Consider the following 20,034-nt stretch of genomic DNA (forward strand, 5'->3'; position numbering starts at 1 on the left):
TAATTATAAATCTATTAGGGTATTATGTGGGGAATAAGCACAGCAAAAAGCACACCTTGATAAATGCTGTCTGCATACATACTGTAAGTCTATTTAAAACTGAAACTATCTTTGTTTATTAACAGGTGCTTCCTGGGCATCAATCCTGAAAGAGGCTCAAAGACCAAGAAGCGGACAACTATGAACCCTCATGTGAGCACCCTTTTGAGGAAACTTATTGACTTTGAGTGGGCACCATAGTTTTTTTTTTGTTTTTTTGTTTTTTGCAGCGGTAGTTGTCAGGCTCAGTTTTGAGTAGCCTTGTTCTTTTTGTAATTTTTCCAGACAACTTTGCACTACAATGCTGTTGCGTGTGACTCTTGAAGTACTTGGCATCTGCTGTACAATTGAAAAATATTTTTTTCTTAATAAATATGCCATTGGGCTAACGTTGACTTTACCTTGAGTTGTTTGTTGGGGGGAGGGGGTTAATTGTACAATGATTGTAAATTCACAGTAAATGGAAGCTTCATCTGCATTACTTTTACAGTAAGTTATTGGACAATTTTAGCATGACTTCCACAGTATACATTGTAAATTCACAGTAAAGTATTGTCAAATTGTACATTATTTTCACACTACACACTGTAAAAGTACAGGGCCTTGTTGTAATGATGTACAGCAAAAGATTGTAATTCCCCAGTAATGTACTGTAATATCACAGTAATGCTGTGTCACTGAAGCTGTGAAGTTACAGTATACAGTTGTGCTTTTACAACAATGCATTGTAATATCACAGATATAAAATTACAGTAAATTGCTGTGACTATATTTCACAGTATATTGCTGTAATCCTTACTGTGAAAGTCATGCAAAATTTATCCAATTATTTATTGTAAATTTACAACGAAAAATTTTGCAGTGTGTATACCGTATGCAAAATATTTGATTAGTGATTGTAAATCAAACTCATTCAATAAATCAAATTTTCTTCATAAAGTGCTTTTGTAGTTGGAAACAGCTTTTATGTGTGACATTTATTTGATTTACTTTTTTATACATTTGCAGTCTCTCCTTATTCACAAGTGCATATCATTTCTCATAAATAACCTGAGCATTTACTGGCAGCAAAAAGCTAAAGTATTTCTTAAGGGAAATTCCATCACATGATTGGTTGACAAAGATTACCAGCCTTGCCAGCCATTGTTTTATCTCCATGTTTGAAGTTGTTGATTATTTTATGCTCTCTTACAAGTACTCTTTTCCTCTCTTTGTACTTTCAGAATTTTACAGCGATGCCTCAATCAGTCTTTTCGATACAGGGCTCATTGTCCACACTGCAGAAGCTTAGTAGACAACCGTGATTATGCAAATAATCCATTCCTTGTAAGTAAAAACCCTGCTTAAGTGAGTAATAAATATCAGTTTCTGTGAGTGGAGGTCATCAAGGATTGGATGCTTATGAATATTTTTTGTTTCAGCTTCCTGATAAGAGGAGCCACTTGCACCCAATCCTGCCCAATCCTGGATTTTCAAACATTTCATTCAAGGAGAGCTGTTGGCGCAAACATACACACAACCTGCACCCATTACTCCTGCCTCGATTGGTCTAATCCAAGTCCTCCCGCCACCTGCCACAGTTCCACTGCCGCTAAACCCTGCCCTGTCCCAGGATAATGTGCAAACTGCAATGGATGAATGGTAAGTCCCATCAAGAGGAGAATTATATGGTTTCACTCACAGTCCATGGCAAACGGAGATCACCCTAATGGAGATGAGTCCACAACCTCAGGGGTGAGGACATCTGGTTATTCACAATTCAACAAATCCTAATCATAAGGCACACAGTGACTGGGGTTTTAAATATTTTAGATGCCACAGACCCCCATATAGGATCATTCTTATGACTCCCATCCTAAAATTTAAAAGGCAGCTAAAATATCAGCTGTATATTACTTTTGTATATAGCAATTATATATACTGTAACATATCCAATCCAAATACTTTCGTAGTTGTTTACTTTAATTATTTTTATTATTTAAATGTTTTATAATTGAATATATTTTAATTTATTTTATAATAACTAATTTATTTTAATATTCTAATATTTATTTCAGTATATTTATTTAATTAACTTTTTTTAAAATTATTTATTGATTTGTTTTTCTCTAAAATGTACAAAGATCCCTTATTACCCCCATTGTATTCCCCTGAAAACCCCTGTTCTAGATGACTGTACCTGGACAACAGCTTGAAAAACCCCTTACTGTGCACAAAGTGAAAATGAAAATTACATTATTTTGCTACATATCTTGCGCAAACGGTGCTTACAACGCTTTCATCTGATTTTTCTTGTTCACAAGCTTTTGTCCAAAATATAGTGCACATTCCCAATACATAATGCACCATTTACACAATCCAAAATATAAAGAATATCCCAAACTATTTCTAAATAGTATTTATTTATTTTGGCATAGCTTTTAAAAAAGATAATCAATATGATCACAATTAAAAATAAAAGTACTTTACTGGCATCTATGCTTCATACAGAACCTTTCAAATTTAATTGCACAAAATGTACTTTATAGTTAAAAAAGGGGTTCTTCAGAATATTTGGGGAACCTAAAATGATTCTGAAAATTATTATTATTATTTTATTTTTTAGCAGATATACGCATTTTGCTAAAGAATGAAAAATACAGTATTTGACATGTTTTATTTTTCATTTTTTTCAGTTTAACTGTGAGAACTTTTGTGTGTCTGTACTGCCAGGAGGATGGACTGGATGAACTCGATCTACGTGATCACTGCAATGAACATCATGCCAGTGACAGCAAACATGTGGTCAGTCACCATTCATGTGTAGCCTATACTGTACATCATGTGGAGCTATTCTAATAATTAATCATGTGTTGAATTAAACTTACAGCACAATCGTTTGAAACATTAAGTAGTTCCTTTCAGTTTCAGCTTCAGGTTCATATTTAAACCTGAAGTGTGAAATTCTTAATCTTGGCGTCACCAAACTGAATTTTTTAAAACAGATTGATCATTTTGAAACCTGATTACAAAACAATCTATCTATCTATTATTTGCATTACACAGTTCAGTTTTAAATGATTACTGACTGCTGTCTACTACAAGAAACAGAAAAAAACCTTCAAGATTTTTTGTGCGCTCTCTGGCGCCCTCTAGGTGTGTGCAGTGTGTGTGCAGACACCCAACGGTGATCCACAGTACTACAGCTGCAACTTCATTGGCCACCTCAACCTGCGTCACTGCTACTACCTGGACGATATAACTGTAAGTCATCAACACCTATACAAATCAAAGAACCCAATACATGTATTCACACACGTCAATGTTTAACTGCAATCCTTTATTTCTATGAACCACAGAATCTCAACCAGACTGATGAGATGAACATTCAGTGTGCAATTCTAGCATCATACAGAGACAATTATTAGACCTCATTTTCAGAAAGATGACTACACAGTTCTCGGGGGCTGTGGGGGGTTATTCTGAACAACACCTTAAAAAATGCTTGAGAAGAAGATTCTGAACCACAAGGAAGAAAACAATTGAGAAATCAGTCAAAGAAATGGTGTATCGAGGATGTGATATTAAGGTAGTTTACCAATGTTATGTAAAATGTAATTTGTGGATATGTTGAAATACTTTTATGGCAACAGAAAATGCTTGATTATCTAATTATGAGACATTATAAGAGTAATGCATTTTCATACTGTATGCTATATCATGCATCTCAGGCAGGCCTATTAATCATGCCTTTAAAATGACAAGTAATGGTTTATCTGCCAAAACCTTTTTTGTACAATTTATCTCTTCTTGCACTTTTTTTCAGATAAAATATTTATGTACTGTACACTTATGTTTGTGATATTGTTTGTTGGATTTACTTTAGGGAAAATGTTTGAATGAATGGGTCAAGTTGCATTAGGCTCTTTATATCTATTTATGTTGCATATATATATACCAAAAATTGCCTTTTAGGTGTATTATCAATTGGTGGGTTTTATTATCAATCGCAGCTTGTCAGAGTAAATATATCAAACAAAGTACATATTAAATGATAAGTAACGGGTAAGACTTCAGAAACGTTATTCACTGTAAAGGTTTAAAGTCTTGTTTTACATGATGTATTTTTCTCAACGAGTTGGTTGCAAAAATCACACAGAATTAAATGTTATCATTTCGTATACAGTAATTGAGTATGCTTCATTTAATAACGCAATTGAAAACATAATGCCATTGATTTGACAACTGAATATAATAATGTTGCAATTTCAATACTAATAAGAATTCATTAGTAAGTCTGTAAAGTTGTTCATACATAAATTATTTACATTTATTGGACGTTTTAGTGCCGGTGAAAACGTAAGTAAATGTGTGTTTTGTAGAACCACATTTTACGTGAAATACATACAAATTCTCATAAGATCACAGTGGCATAACAAAAGTATGATGTGAGTTTGAGAGGAGATGGACCAGTGGTGATAGCGGCAAAATCTGAATTTATTTATGTAAACCACAACACTCAAAAAAAAAAAAAAAAGGAAGCAACTGATTACATGAGAATTGGGCATTATTGTGCCATGCAATGACTCTCCAGTATGAACCCTATGTGTCTTGTCAATAGAATAAGAGACAAAGGTCAGCCAACTGAGTGGAGTTTTGTGCAAGACAAGCTACTAACACTGCAGTTTAGACGCATGCACTAAATGTGCTAATAATGTCTCAAATGCCATCAGATGCCAAATGTTTTTCTATGGTCGATCTGGCAAATGACAGATCAGTATGCCAGTACACCCAGTCAATTTTGGTTTGCATTCAATTTTATTGGGAAAGGTAACACTTTTACAAGATTATGTCAAGGTTACTGGGAATCACCAACAATACATTACGAGGCACTGAGAAGGAGTCTAGAACCATTTCTCCTGACACCTGCACCACTTCATAGTATGCAGACCAACAAAGGAGCGGTGTGACACTGTTTAACTGCTGCAGCATTTGGCTACTGAAGGTCATAAAGCAAGCTTGACAAAGTTACAGTTTGCACAACAGCAAGTATTTTTTTTCGGTGAATGTCATTAGGAGCGAGGAAGTCACTGTCTGCAAAACAGGTTGAGGCCATTCAAAAAATTTCAAAACTAGCTACAAAAAACAACTATTGTCATTCCTGGGAATGTGTTCAAATTGTTGCGTTGAGGCCATTCACAAAATTCCAAAACCAGCTACAAAAAACAACTATTGTCATTCCCGGGAATGTGTTCAAATTGTTGCACATTCATCCCAAATTATGCAAAAAATCCTGTGGCTGCCAGGTTGCCAAAATGCTTACAGCCAGTACAACTGGAGAAAAACTCACAATGGCTTCCCAAGAAACTTTTGGTTACACTGATGCAACACTGCTGGTTACACACGCTGTCTCAATAATTCTGCTGAAACAGGAAACTTCATCTGTGTACTGATCGCTGGCTAAGAAACCACACTGTATTTCTTAAAAAAAAAAAAAACAAATGTGACAGTGAACCAGTACTCTGTGTTAAATCTTAACACTCTGTTAACAACAGAGAGGAAGAAGGTATAACTTTACTGTGTAACTGTGCTTGAAGCTGTTTGGAATCAATGGCCAGACCTCAGAGAGACCCCTATTGACAATGCTGATATGATGCTTTTTGTTTAGGGGTCAGCCTCTAGAGACCCTGAGACAGGCAAAACAAGGTTGGCTATACTGTAACTACGGAACATGATGTGATTTTGTCGGGGTCATTGCAGTCTATTCAGCCCAAGCAGCTAAACTAGTGGCATTAACAGAGGCTTGCAGATTACTGCCAAATGAATTTATTTCCTGATTATTTTTCAGATGTGTAGACCTTTTGCAAAAATTGAGCTTTTTTTTTTTTTTTTTTTTTAATACATCACCAAATGATGATGTAAACACAGGTGCCCAAAAATGATGATGATTTAGTCTCTATTCTACCATGGGTGACTAAACCCCCAAGATTTAGTACTAGTTCAAGTTCATTAGATAATGACAAAGAAACCATTGTGTAAGAATGATATATGGAAAAGCTCCCCTCAGTTTGTTAGTGTAGAGATGTATATGCATTTCCCTTTTACTTAATGATGGCATGTTTTGAATCCTGGTATATTAACTAGAATACATGTCAAACCTCTGTTTATCAATTTGCACTGGCTTCCAATAGCTGCTCGCATAAAATTCAAGGCATTGATGTTTGCCTACAAAACTACCACTGGCTCTGCCCCCGTTTACCTAAATTTGTTACTTCAGACTTATGTGCCCTTTATAAGCTTGCTTTCTGGACGTCGCTTGATTGTGCCATCCCAAAGAAGCACAAAGTCACTTTTATGGACTTTTAAATTAAATGTTCCCTCCTGGTGGAATGACCTCCTCAACTCAATCCGGACAGCTGAGTCCTTAGCCATCTTCAAGAATCGGCTTAAAACACATCTCTTCCATCTTTAATTTAACCCTCTAACTTTAACAATCACTATTCTAATTCTATTCTTAAAAAAAAATCTAACTACCTTTCTAATCATTTTGTATTCTATATTCTTTTCATTAATTATGCAATTGTATATGTGTGTGTGTGTGTATGTGTAAAGACCTCTAACACTAGCTTGCACTATTCTTTTTGTAATATATCTGTTTTCTTTTTATTTATTATATTATTTAAAATCCTATGCTACGTGTACTGTGTTAACCTAACTGAGACTTGTTATAGCACTTATATATCATTGCTCTTTTTGATGTTTTTGATTGCTTCCACTGTCCTCATCTGTAAGTCGCTTTGGATAAAAGCGTCTGCTAAATGAATAAATGTAAATGTTGATGGTCTTGATGGTTGAATATATGGAATGATTAAAGAATAATCAAAAGTTGGTTTGTTATGTAAATTTTAGTTTGTGTATGTTTATTTTATTTGCTCTTTAGTTCTCATCTTGAGGCATTAACTGTTTATTTGATCAAAGAAGGTAAATAATATAATGGTTTAGGTAAAAGCATTCTGATACTTATTTGTGATCCTGGACCACAAAACCAGTCATACGTAGCACGGGTATGTTTGTAGCAATAGCCAACAATACATTGTATGGGTCAAAATTATAAATATTTTATAAAGCCAAAAATCATTGGGATATTATGTAAAGACCATGTTCCATGAAGATATGTTGAAAATTTCCTACCGTAAATATATCAATACTTAATTTTTGATTGGAAATATGTATTACTCAGGACTTCATCTGGACAACTTTAAAGGTGATTTTCTCAATACTTTGTTGTTGTGCTTTCCTAACAAACTATATAAAGCTTCTAATGTAAAAATCTCAAAAATAAATAAATAACAATAATTGGACCCTTATGACTGGTTTTGTGGTCCAGGATCAAATTTTTTTATGCTCATGTTCATCACATGCGAAATGGTGCGAGACAAGTGAAAAACGAGAAATGATGTTTTCTTTTTCAAACACCCTACACCCAAACTTCAAGGAAGATAAATTAAATACTTAATCAACCCTAGTCTGAGGGAAAATAGATACCCTAAATGGAGACATATGAGTATGCATTATGATTGGATGAGATAGAAACATCCTGGTTTGATTTGGATATAAATACTGAGTCTAAGAGTTCCTCTTTGTCACACACCGTGCAGACTTTCTTGCAAGAATAAACCCTGTTTTTTTCTTATACTATAATAGTCTCTGTTATTGGCTCACAAGAGTTTAAAACATTTTTCCATAACAAAGGTGAGTAAATCTTCAGTAAATTTTAATTTAAGGTGAACTGTTGCATTAAACCAAATTTAACTCTTAGCCAAATCATTATCAATAATTACTTTTACCATGTCTAATAATATCAAGTTAACCATTAGTGTAATAAATCATAAACTCATATCACTGCAGACTAGGCTGTTTTGTTCTATAAATTGGTTAATACACAATGCACTGATGTTCTGAAGAGAGCGTCTCAGAGTGAAGTTCTCATGGCGTCTCTCCATACATTACTGATTCTGTGCGGATGTGCCACAGCCCTGTGTTTGGTGAGTATAGAATTCAGATGTCAGAGAAACTATTTTGCGATTATGTGTTAATTAATATTGTGTTAAAGCAAAACTTACACAGGTTTTGTTATATTAAAATACAATGACCTTGTTCAAGACTGAATGAGTTTTATGATAGTTTGTGGTTATTTCATAAAATATCAAAGCTGTAATAGCTTGTTGTTGTAAATGTGCACCTCTGACACTTATCTCACAAATGTTTTCTTTAAAAGCCAACATCTTCACTCACAGGTGAGTCATAACAGTCTATACAACAATATATTCAATATTTTTTTTTTACATTTATATAGACTGTTCTGTTTTTTTTGTAGGCAATAAAGTGATTGATGTGGATAATGGAAAAGACCTGGATATATTTGAAATAAATGAAGGTTTGTGGAAACATTAATATCTTAAATCTGTAGCATAATTTCTATAACAGTTTTGCATTAACTGCTGTCTCATTCAACAGCGGCAGGACTTGACCTGGTGGAAGGAGACATTCTGATAAGTGAGGTCAGTGTTTTCTTTGAACAAATTCTCATGCTACTTTCCACGAACAGGATACAAAGTAGGGCCTTAATCTACGGGCCTGAAAAATAATGAAATATTTTTTTAGGACACTCTTAACCTTCAGAAAATGTCAACATTAACCTCAGGAAGTCTAACTAATGTGTAAAGATACACAGTAAGATACACTAAACATCAAAATACATTTTTATTTAAATAAAATAAATCCTTGTTTGGTATATATTTAACAGGGAGAAGACAGAAACACTATTCTGGATGAAAAGTATCGCTGGCCGACCACTGTGCCATATGTCCTAGACAGCAGCCTCGGTCTGTGAATATAATAATAACTGAATCGGATCTGTTAAATTTATGCTTTGACCTGTATATGATAATATAATTCTAATGTAATATTTGCTCCAAATTACTCACTGTCCTCCTGTAATACGTGTGCTGGTGTGTAGAATAAGGTGCATGAGGAAGATATATCAAAAGAGTTCTTTTAAAGCTCATGGGAGAATAAGGGCACATCCAACAAGGAACTAAACAGACAGGGTTTTTAAACACAAGGAAAGTAATCAGGGGAATGGAAACAGGTCGGGATTAATAAATTAACAAAACAAGGAACGGAACATGACCAAAGTAGGGAAACACAAAAGGAACAGAAAGTCTATGATCGTGACAGTCCACCCCCTCCCAGAATGTTGTGTCCTCGCACTGAAAGAGACAGTCCAGCAGTGGGAGGGTAGGGATTCAGAAGGCAGGCGTGGGGCAGGCAAAGAGGGAGCATGGAGCATGGAACCAGGGTGGAGTGGATGGAGGAGCCCGATGCAAGAGAAGCCAGATGATCATCCAGAGATCAGCCAGGATGATAACCCACGGTGGAGTCAACGGTGGGAGGAGCCATGGTGGAGGAGGAGCCGACAACACCAGGGGGCCAACTGACGGAGACTGCGCCGGTGGATGAGGAGCCCAGGTTGGAGCCAAGCAGATGGAGAGCCAGGGTGACACGAAGGGTATGTTGGTCCAAGGCAGCGCTAAAGGCACCAGCAACCGAGGCAGGGCTCCAGAAGCCCACTGCAGAGTCGGAGCGACTGAGGATGGAGGTGGAGCTGGAGGGAAGGAGGAGCCTGACAGAGCCGGAGGGATGGAGTGAGGGAGGAGTGGAGTCCCGAGGCGGCGGATGGTCCATGACTACCAAGCCGGAGCCGGAGGGACGAGGGAGCCCGGTGGAGCTTGTGGGATGACGGTCCACGGTGGAGACGAAGGAGCTAGGTGCCAAGGCGGAGCCACTGGGTCGAAGGACCGAGGTGGAGTCCAGGGCTCAGAGGCTGGAGGCAGAGACAGGGAATCCTCACGCCAAGGAGGAGCTGGAGACTAGAAGTACCGCGGCGAATCATCACACCCAGATGGCGAGAAGCCCCACCTCTTTGTAAAATAGCCAGTAGTGTTTTGTTTATATTACAGCTTGGGTCAGAGCTGTTGAGTAATCAGAGGAATGGAAACAGGTGGGGATTAATCAATTAACAAAACAAGGAATGGAACATGACAAAAGCAAGGAAACACAAAAGGAACAGAAAGTCTATGATCGTGACACCTCCCTCTTCTGCCTTTTTTAAAATTGTATTATTATTATTTTTTATAGAAGTCAATGCTAAAGGTGTGATACTGAGAGCATTTGAGCAATACAGACTCAAGACCTGTATTGACTTTAAACCCTGGGATGGAGAGCCAAACTACATTTTCATATTTAAAGGCAAAGGGTAAGAAAACTTCAAAACACTACACACATTTATGTAAATGTGTCACTTTTATTTCTTAGACAAAAACCTACGAAATATTTTTTTTTCTTTTTTACAGTCAGGTATAGCTACTGAATTCCTCTTTTAGTTGTGGAATATTTTGAGATTATCGTGCTGATTGATACCATTATATAACATTTAAATGATTTTCTTACTCCAAAAACAAAATGACTCAAAATAAAATGGATGCTTTATAGAAATCAAAAAGAAAAAAGAAAAAAAGAAAATAAATCCACCATCTAATCTAACATTGCTATGGACTGACAAGTGATCTAATAGCTTCATCTTTTTTCTATTCTATGCCTTTGATACTGAGGCACTACCTCCTTCTATATCTTTCATTTTCTCTAACCCTCTTCTTCAGATCACAATTCTTGGGAAGATGATCATTTTGTATCTCCTTAAATATTTTGTTGTTGTTGTTTTTGTTACACTCGTTCACCTCTTCCATGTTGAACTGAATCACCTTCGTTAGGTTTACAATCACGGAGCTGCTTTGTTTGGATTTTTCACATAAATCCACCAGGATCTCATACATCCTACTTTCCAGATTTAATATCATCTCCAAAATGGTTTCATTACCCATCTCTGCGTCCTCTTTTATTTTGCACCATTACTTTTTCTTCATCTTTCTTTTCAACATTAGGTGAGGAATCTTTGCCTTTGGAGTCTAGTCTTAGTCTGGCAGGTTTAATCTGTTTCTGTGAAGACATCTTGATGTAAAACAGTAGGAATTACTCACTTCAAGCTAAGTTTTTCGAATGACTGTCACAAGCTTTGAAAAAATATAGCTGCTTAACCCACCATTTTCGCACGACATTTTCTGTATGGTACATATTATTCTATGAGTTGACATAGTTTTAGCTGAAACAGGAAGACATAGCGAGAAGCCCCACCTCTTTTTTAAATAGCCAGCAGTATTTTGTTCATATCACAGCTTGGGTCTGAGCTGTTGATCTCAGTAAAAACAAATTTGACCGCTTTTGACAGCCACAGTCTAAATATAAAAGATTTCCCATTTAGTTTCTATTTGAAACTTTAACTAAAGCAAAGCAGTGACTATAACAATGCTGAGGATGTGTAGTTTGAAAATTGTGACAGTTTAATCACTTAAATGTATTAAATTATATTTTTAGGCAAATTAACATGTTAGACCATTTCAGGCCATTTTAAAACATTTAGACTTTTTTTGTACTGGCTGTAAAAAAAAAAAAATGAAATTGATGAAAAGGTGATGTTTTTATGTTCAATCAGATGTTACTCAAAGGTGGGGAATCAACGGAAGGGGAAACAAGAGTTGTCAATTGGTGAAAAGTGTGACAGTTTAGGAAAAGTGGAGCATGAGTTTCTGCATGCGCTGGGTTTCTGGCACGAGCAATCCAGATCTGACAGAGACGACTATGTCACCATCATGTGGGACCAGATTGAAGAGGGTAACTATTGAATATTATTAAATACACACATCAATAAAAAGATCATTCTGTCATGCCAAACTACCAAAATCTATAAATATACTAATATTAAATACAAAATATTTGTTCATTAACTGTTTCACGGTTTGTTTCTTACTTAGCTCGTAAAAAAAACTTTAATTTACGTAATGAAAAGGTGTCAAGCTCTCTCGGTGTGCCCTATGATTATGGTTCAGTCATGCACTACAGTAAGACAGACTTCAGCAAAGACGGTGAACCAACCATCGTTACCAAAATACCAGAATTCTTGGATGTGATTGGTCAACGCATGGAGTTTAGTGACAGTGACCTGCTCAAGCTGAACCGGCTATACAACTGTAGTAAGTTTATGATTAAGCACTTTCTGTGAACTATTCTTTGATTGTTATTTTTTTAATAAATACATTGACATTAGTTTGACGATAAAGACTACTTGCTCAACTAATACTTTGCTTCTCTCACTCACCTAAAATTTTTTCATAATTCTTCCAGCTACAGCCTCAACTTTTCTGGACTCTTGCCAGTTTGAGGAGCCGAATATCTGTGGTATGATCCAGGGTAATGGTGGTAATGCCAAATGGGCTCGTGTACAAATGGTAGAGGGCGGTCCACAGACGGACTACACCAACCTGGGTCAATGTAAAGGTATGAACACCCCTTACCACAAAAGCAGGATTCAAGCCAAATGAGTTTTGCATTGATTTATATTGAAAATTTGAGCCACAGGATCACTAGCAATAAAACTTCATGCAAGTGAGTTAAGAGAATTTGACCATTTTTTTTTTATTTAGGCAACATCATGCTCAGTAGCCTCGCCCATTGTGAAACCTCTTTGTCCAAATCCATATAAAAACAAATATCTTTGGTTGTGATGCATCAAAAATCCAGACTCTTGTCACTGTGAGTCACATCAAGCAGGAGATTTGTGTGGAAATTTGAACTTTTTCAACATGACAACTATTATTTACGCCAACTGTAAAAGAAAAAAAAAATTCTATTGCATTTCCATGACTTAACAAGAGGAATCAAATTATATAGAGATATCTAAAAAAAAGATAAATGTCCAACTTACAGTCACTCTCTCAGCAGGTATATTAGAAACTTCTTTGGAAATCACAAAATTTTTAGACCTTTATTTGTATTTGTTTGCCAAGGTAATTTAACACAAATTGTTTAAAACATACATTACTGTATGATTATTTCAGGTCTTATCACAAAATACCTAGTTATACCAAATACTGTCTTAAATGGGATGGTGTCACACGGGAGACTATTTTTTTCATTTTGTTTAATTTTTGTTATATCAACATACTATGTAAAATTTAATAATTAATAGTCTATAAACCTGCACTGATACCTCTTTTTTGATGTTGGCGCTTTGGTCACTCTCTCAGCAGCTACATTATAAACTCTGTAACGGAAACAGGTCAATTTAGCTCAAAGGGAATCATTTAAGATTTTAAAGGGAATTTGAACAGAATCACTGTTTCACGGCTGATCACTGAGACGCCCTGCGATTCACTGAACGAGCCGTTTAACATCAAATCTGTGCTGGATATTAATATCCAAACTCTAGTGAAACACTATCAATTAGCACAGTAAAAAGATCGGCAGTTTAAGACATTAACTTGTAAGCACAAAACACAAGATACTTCTCTTTTCAATATGAATAAGGCTTTATTAGATAAATCTAAGACATATAAACTAATCTAACACATAAACGCAGGCATGCACACATTCACACAAGTTGCAGGAAGATCGAAAGTTAGGGAAAGATGAGTTTAAGAGAATGGAAACATGGAAGCCCAAGTTTACAGCAATATGTTAAATTGCATAGACATGAACAACCATCAATCACGTAATTAGCGCTCGCATTGAGTTCCTCAATGAGGTTAAAATTATATTAGATACACCTGTAAAGTTCACAGTCTGGAGGTTACTTGCGTCTCCTGTGAAAAAGTTGTCGCTGATTGGCTGGAAGTTCAGTAGTTGTTGAAGTGACGTCTTGGGAAGCCCGTGGTTGTTGGGCGTTGGCTGAAGATGGACTTGTGTTGCTGGTTGAAACGGGCACCCGAGGTCAGGCGTCGTAGGCTCGACGTTACAAAACTTAACTCAGAACACGAAACTCTCAAACGAAAAAGGAAAGAAATAAAATTTGACGAGACAAGGTGGTGTTTCTAAGAATCACACTGGAACCACGCTTAAAGAACAGTGATAACAAATAGCATGGCTAAAAGCTAAAGGTAGGTAGCAAAGCTACAAGCTAAAAGCTAAGACCAGGCATGACTAGTAGCAGAAGCAAAGCTAACAACTAAAAGCAAGATTTTATGGTGTCCTAAGTATTTAAACTGGCCTATTGGCCACACCTCAAATGTTGTCTTGACCAATCAGATATTGTCTTGGCTCGGGGGTGTCATAAATCATATGTTTATCTTACCAAGCATGTGGTCCGAATTTTCCCACTCTTGCAGGGTCTAATTTTGGACATGATTCCTATAACCAGGTTATGATAGATTTGATAAATAAATGATTGTCTGGACTAATTCAAGCAAGCAGATTCGATTATATCGATACTAGACATGACTATGTATCCTAAAGCTATCCCATAGTTATCAAAAGAGATACACAATAAGTGATTATAACATGATAGTCGAATGTGTGGGTTACACATAAATTAATATGGAGTGAAGCGATGGACTGATTCATTTATAAGTCTTTTTGAGTTAATTCTGGTCCATATATATGTACAAAAGACAGTTTCTTTGCCATTGTCTTGACAAAAACTTCTGTGGAGACCAGAGGTTCAAAGCCCTTCCCCCTTAGGAATTTCAGTCTGTTTCTGCTAGGTGGGGGGAAGTCAATGGAAGTGTTTAACTCGATCTCATGGGTTTACATGTGATGTCCAGCGTTGCATTTCCATTACGAACAACACATTTGACACCAAATTTCTCTTCTTCGAATTGAAATTGTAAATAATTGTTCTAGTGGTGTTAATGTTGAAAGCTGTTGTGTTAACAAGTTGGTTGCTCATCTTGCTTGGGACTTGTGGCACAGAATGTTTTATGACTTCCTGAGGAATTCGGATCCGTGTTTCAAACACAGCCCTGATAGACTCTTTAATTTGTCCGGTTCGAGTCATTTATGTTACAACTCCTTCAGAAATCACAGAATTTACCATTATTTCTATTTGTTTGCCAAGGTAATTTAACACAAAGTGTTTAAAACATACATTATTATATGATTATTTCAGGTCTTATCACAAAATGCCAAAGACTGGGATGGTGTCACATGGAAGACTATTCGTTTAATTTTTGTTATATGAACAACACTTTATGTAAAATTGAATAATCCATAGTCCATAAACCTGCACTGGTACCTTTTTTCTTGATGGTGGCACGTTGGTCTTCATGATAAACACATTTTACTGATACCATAAGGAAATATTCTTTGACCTTCTCAAGACATTTCTTGTCAAGGATTCCAATATGACAAAATGATTTTTAAACTCCATTATAAGGTCCAAAGAGAAAGTGAGAATACTGGTTTAATGATCTAATATCTAATAGTTTATACTTCCACAGGGGTTGGGTTCTTCATGCATTTCAGCACAGCTACAGGAACCAAGGGTGACAAGGCTTTCCTGGAAAGTCGACTCTTTCAACCCAAAAGACGCTCCCAATGCCTGCAGTTCTATCACTACAACAGCGGGGGCATTGATGACCAGCTAAACATCTGGGTGCGTGAATACACAGTTAAAAACCCCAAAGGAGCCCTGAGACTCATTCAAAAGATCAGTGGTAATACTTTTTATGTTTAAAACACCAATAGATCAATAATTTTAGCCTATGGGTAACTTATACTTGTACAACCTAGGTGGACGTGGACGCTTCTGGAAACTATATCATGTTACACTAGATGTCTCTGATAAATTCAGAGTAGTGTTTGAAGGGGTTAAAGGAAAAAAAACCATCAAAGGGTGGTCTGTCTCTGGACGACATCAACCTCTCAGAGACCAAGTGTCCTCAACACATTTGGCGCATTCGTGATTTGAAAAGGCTTCTTGCTAAAACCCCTGCTGGTTCCGGAACCTACAGCCCCCGCTTCATATCCCCAGATGGTTACTCATTTCAGATTGGTTTGTACATTAATGGCTTGAAGGATAGTCCAAATAAAACAGCAATCTACTTCCACTTGACCTCTGGACTCTATGATGGCAAACTTCAATGGCCATGTCCGTGGCGTCAGGCATCTATTGAGCTGATGGACCAGAATCCAGACATCCAACATCGCATGAACAACATTAGGATGATCACTACAGATCCAAAGAAGCCCTTAACGGATTGTAAGATACAAAGTTATAGATATTAGTAATTTTTATGTGCCATTAATGCTGATATGCTAAGTACAGATACTTGGTTACAGATTATTTAGAGATACAAGTAAATAAAATGCGACCTGTACTGGCAAGATGAGTCAGAAATTGCACAGGTTCATTTTGAGCTAAGACGCAAAAAAGAAAAAAAGAGAAAATATTGGACCTTAGTCAGATTTGGGGCTTTCACAAAAATTTGTTTATTAAGCCATTGTCTAGCAATCCCAATGCTCCAAATAGTAATTTAGCATGTAACATTTTCCTTATTAGGGGACCTTTTCTCCACTCGCTTCTTGCAATGACTGTAATCCGCAGTGCCCACATAAAAGGTGTTTTGGCAGTGCGCAATCCAGATAAATATACACAGAAGTCCAGCAGAGATTGTCTGAATACAGCATTTAAGTGTTCATGCAAACATAATCTGTTATGTCTTAAAGCTGCAGTAGGTAACTTTTGACGCTCTAGCGGTTAATAAAAAGAACTACTTGCGTCTTGCGGAAGAACATCATAGCCGGAACTACTTCTCTCTATTTGTGTCTATGAAGAATCACAAAGGTACTGGGTTACTCCGCCACGGTGCCCCCGGAGCAATCTAAAATAGTCTGAATATAAACACTTATTATAGATGTACCCTTGTGATTCAGGACAAGCTAAAAACACGGTTTGGAAAATGGATTCATGGTGTACTCGCTTATTATATAAATTTTTCTACATTTTGAACACAAACAAAGTTACGGACCGCAGCTCTGATTGGTTGTTTCTTACCGGGAGTGGATGAATTTCTGCAAATGGCAATAGGACCACTGGGAGGAGCCAGAGGAGCTTGATTTTTTCACAGATTATCTGTCTCATATTCTACTGTCAGGACATAATGACAGGTTTAACAAATATGTACAAAAATATATTTTTTACAAAAGTTACCTACTGCAGCTTTAAGTTCCTTAACATTTATGGAACGGCTTTGGAAAAACATCTGATGTGTAAAATTACATTAGATCCGTGCGTTACAGTAGGTCTTAATATAGGCCGTCTTCCTTATAACTGTTAGTCTAACAATAAATTAAAAGAGGGAATCACTCACTGCTCTTGACTGAACTGCTTTTGTAGTTTTAATAGGCCTAATCAATTTATTTGTTATTAACCCACTAAAGGGAATTTTTACATTCAATTATTTGTTTTTCTTATTTGAATGCTTTTGTTTACATGTAAACACAAAAGGTAGCCAAATGCATTATTTGTTTCTTTCTTATATTTATTGATTGTTTTTTGTTTGTTTTTTTGTTTTTTTTGCATAGGCTATGTTCTTATTTATAATAACCAAGATAAAATAAAATAGCTATATTAATATAGTAATTATTATGAAGGAAAGAATTGGATGAAAAGATTTTGCCTTGGATCTTTCAATAAACTGCTTTGTTCATTGTGACTGATCTAGCCAGCACAGTTTACAAATGTGTTTTATAAATAGTATCTTCTCTTTTTGTACAGACATGGGTAAAGGTAAGTATTTCTGGGACAACCCACGAAAAGTAGGCAGTCTAGTCACTGGCACAAATGGTAAAAAATTCTACCGGGGCCCAGGTTACAAAATGAGCAACTACATCACACACGATCGTCTGAAGAGTCGAAGCTTCATTAAAGGAGATGATGCCATCTTCCTCCTCTCCCTTGAAGGTGTGCAGTTCTTATTCAATACCAGTGAAATTCTTATGAAATATGAAAAGAGCTTTAAATTTCAACTTCATCAATAGATGTGACTGGACTTTTGAAGACAAAGAGACCAAAAATCAGAGACCTGCGATTAGAGATTGATGACCGTGAGGCAGAGGAGGATCCAAAGAGACAGATGGTTGTATGTATCCAAATACCAGTCTTCTCCTCCCATACTTGATGATTCTAGGGCTACCATTATTCATTATTAAATGTAAATAGATAACTTCTATATAGTGCTGGGGAGTAACTAGTTACATGTAACGGAATTATGTAATTAATTTACTAAATAAATGTAACTGTAATCAAAATGTGTGATTAAATAAGTTACCTATGAAAATGTTAACAATTACAAAGGAGTTAACTGAATATTTCACACATATACATATGATTGACTTCTTTAAAATATGAGACACCAGTGTTTTAGGAGTTTAGGACACAGACTAGGACAAATGATTTATTTCATTTATTTCAGGAATCATTAGATGTCAGTGTTTCCTGCTACAGATATGCAAAGATTTGATTTCAAAAACAGTATCATAGCTATTTAATGGTTTCTTTTTTTAATTTTAAAACCGTATTTAACCTCAGAATGATATCAAAGTAAATCGAGGTGCTAAAGTCTGATTTTGTGGTGGCTGTGCTTTAAAATGAATTAATTAGTATCTTAATTCAAGTGAAGAAAGATATCGAAAGTCTGACATTAATCAGTGTTGAGTACTACTGAAAGATTAACCCTGCCTGCTTTAAATGTTTGAAAATGATTAGAAATTTATAAAAGTAATTTAAAAAATCTAATGTAATCAGTAATTAATAAGGCAATTGAAATAGATACACTACTTGTTACATTTTATTTATAACATTTTAAGTAGGGTAACTTGTAATCTGTAAACTATTAAATTTCCAAATTAACCTTCTCAACACTGCTCCCAATAAACTGCATTTTCTTTTGCAGAACCCCAGAGTCCTGGGACCATGGACTAAAAGATCCCCATGAGATGCAGCATACATCAAGAAGCCCTAATGGAGAGAGAGAGAGAGAGAGAGAGAGAGAGAGAGAGAGAGAGAGAGAGAGAGAGAGAGAGAGAGTGAAAAAATCTTTCCAGAATTTGCCAGATTGTGTCTTCATTAATGAGCTGGAGCTATTGTATCATACCTTTCATTAAAAAAAAAAAAAAAAAAAAAATTGTCTCCTTAAGATTATTTTCTTCTTATTTTCCTCATTTGTAAGTTGCTTTGGATAAATGTGCCTGCAAAATGAATATATGTAAAAGCGTCAAAACAAGTAGAAACCGTTAATGCTCCCACAGTTTATTAGTGGTATGTTGTAGTCTGTTACAAAGTGCTTTATTATAAATAATTGTAACCAGGTCAAGTCAAAAGGGTCATGCTGATCAAATCAGTCTCCATATCTATTTTGCATTTAGATTGTGGAATTGGCTCAAACAAAATGAGGGGGGAAAAGAAACATTACCAGAAGTCACTGAATAACCAAAAAAACATACTAATACATATTTATCTCAATTTTGCTCATTTTTATTGTCATCAGTAATATAAATCAGGGTGTTTTGTGTTAAATTCAACATTATTTAATAAATGATTATTTAATTTTTTAGTATTTATGACCCTGTCTATAAATGAGTATTGGTCTTGTTCAGGCACAAAATTGCCAACCGCAATACTTTTTTTTGTTTGTTTTTTTTTGTTTGTTTTTTTATTTGAACATGTAAATAAAAAAAAATAAAAAATATGTATATACATACAGACATGTATACATATATAAAATTACTTTATATAAAATATAATATATAATACATATAAAATTGTACTTTACTTTACAATACTGGAAACATTGTTACATACAACCACAGTTGTTTTTAACTGTAAATGTAACAGCAAAAAGAAACAAATTTTTACATTAAATCAAACTGATGAACTACGTTAAAATTGATTTTGCTTGAATTCAGAAAAAGCGCATGTAAAATCAATCTCTACTTCACAGCAAAAGGAATGGTGGCTCTAAACAGGAAACAAAACTAGACTATAAAGTGAGACCGAATGGGTAAAATGACTCAATGAACTAAAATGTCCCAAACAACATTTCTGAAACACTTAAATTTCAGTCA

The 20,034-nt window shown here is 35.6% G+C and overlaps 1 protein-coding gene and 1 pseudogene across 1 annotated transcript; both read left to right on the top strand.

Moving 5' to 3' along the window:
- Positions 1-1,454: 1,454 nt before the first annotated feature.
- LOC113121068 (RING finger protein 166) lies at positions 1,455-3,865 on the top strand. Its single transcript, XM_026291297.1, has 4 exons — positions 1,455-1,680; positions 2,715-2,823; positions 3,175-3,282; positions 3,378-3,865. Exons 1-4 carry the CDS (start codon positions 1,670-1,672, stop codon positions 3,444-3,446), a joined length of 297 nt encoding a protein of 98 aa, XP_026147082.1. The 5' UTR covers positions 1,455-1,669; the 3' UTR covers positions 3,447-3,865.
- Positions 3,866-7,666: 3,801 nt separating this feature from the next.
- On the top strand, positions 7,667-18,961 carry LOC113121070 (meprin A subunit beta-like; annotated as a pseudogene).
- Positions 18,962-20,034: the final 1,073 nt, after the last annotated feature.

This window comes from Carassius auratus, chromosome 20, assembly GCF_003368295.1.
Source record: "Carassius auratus strain Wakin chromosome 20, ASM336829v1, whole genome shotgun sequence".
In the NCBI taxonomy this organism is placed as follows: Eukaryota; Metazoa; Chordata; class Actinopteri; order Cypriniformes; family Cyprinidae; genus Carassius; species Carassius auratus.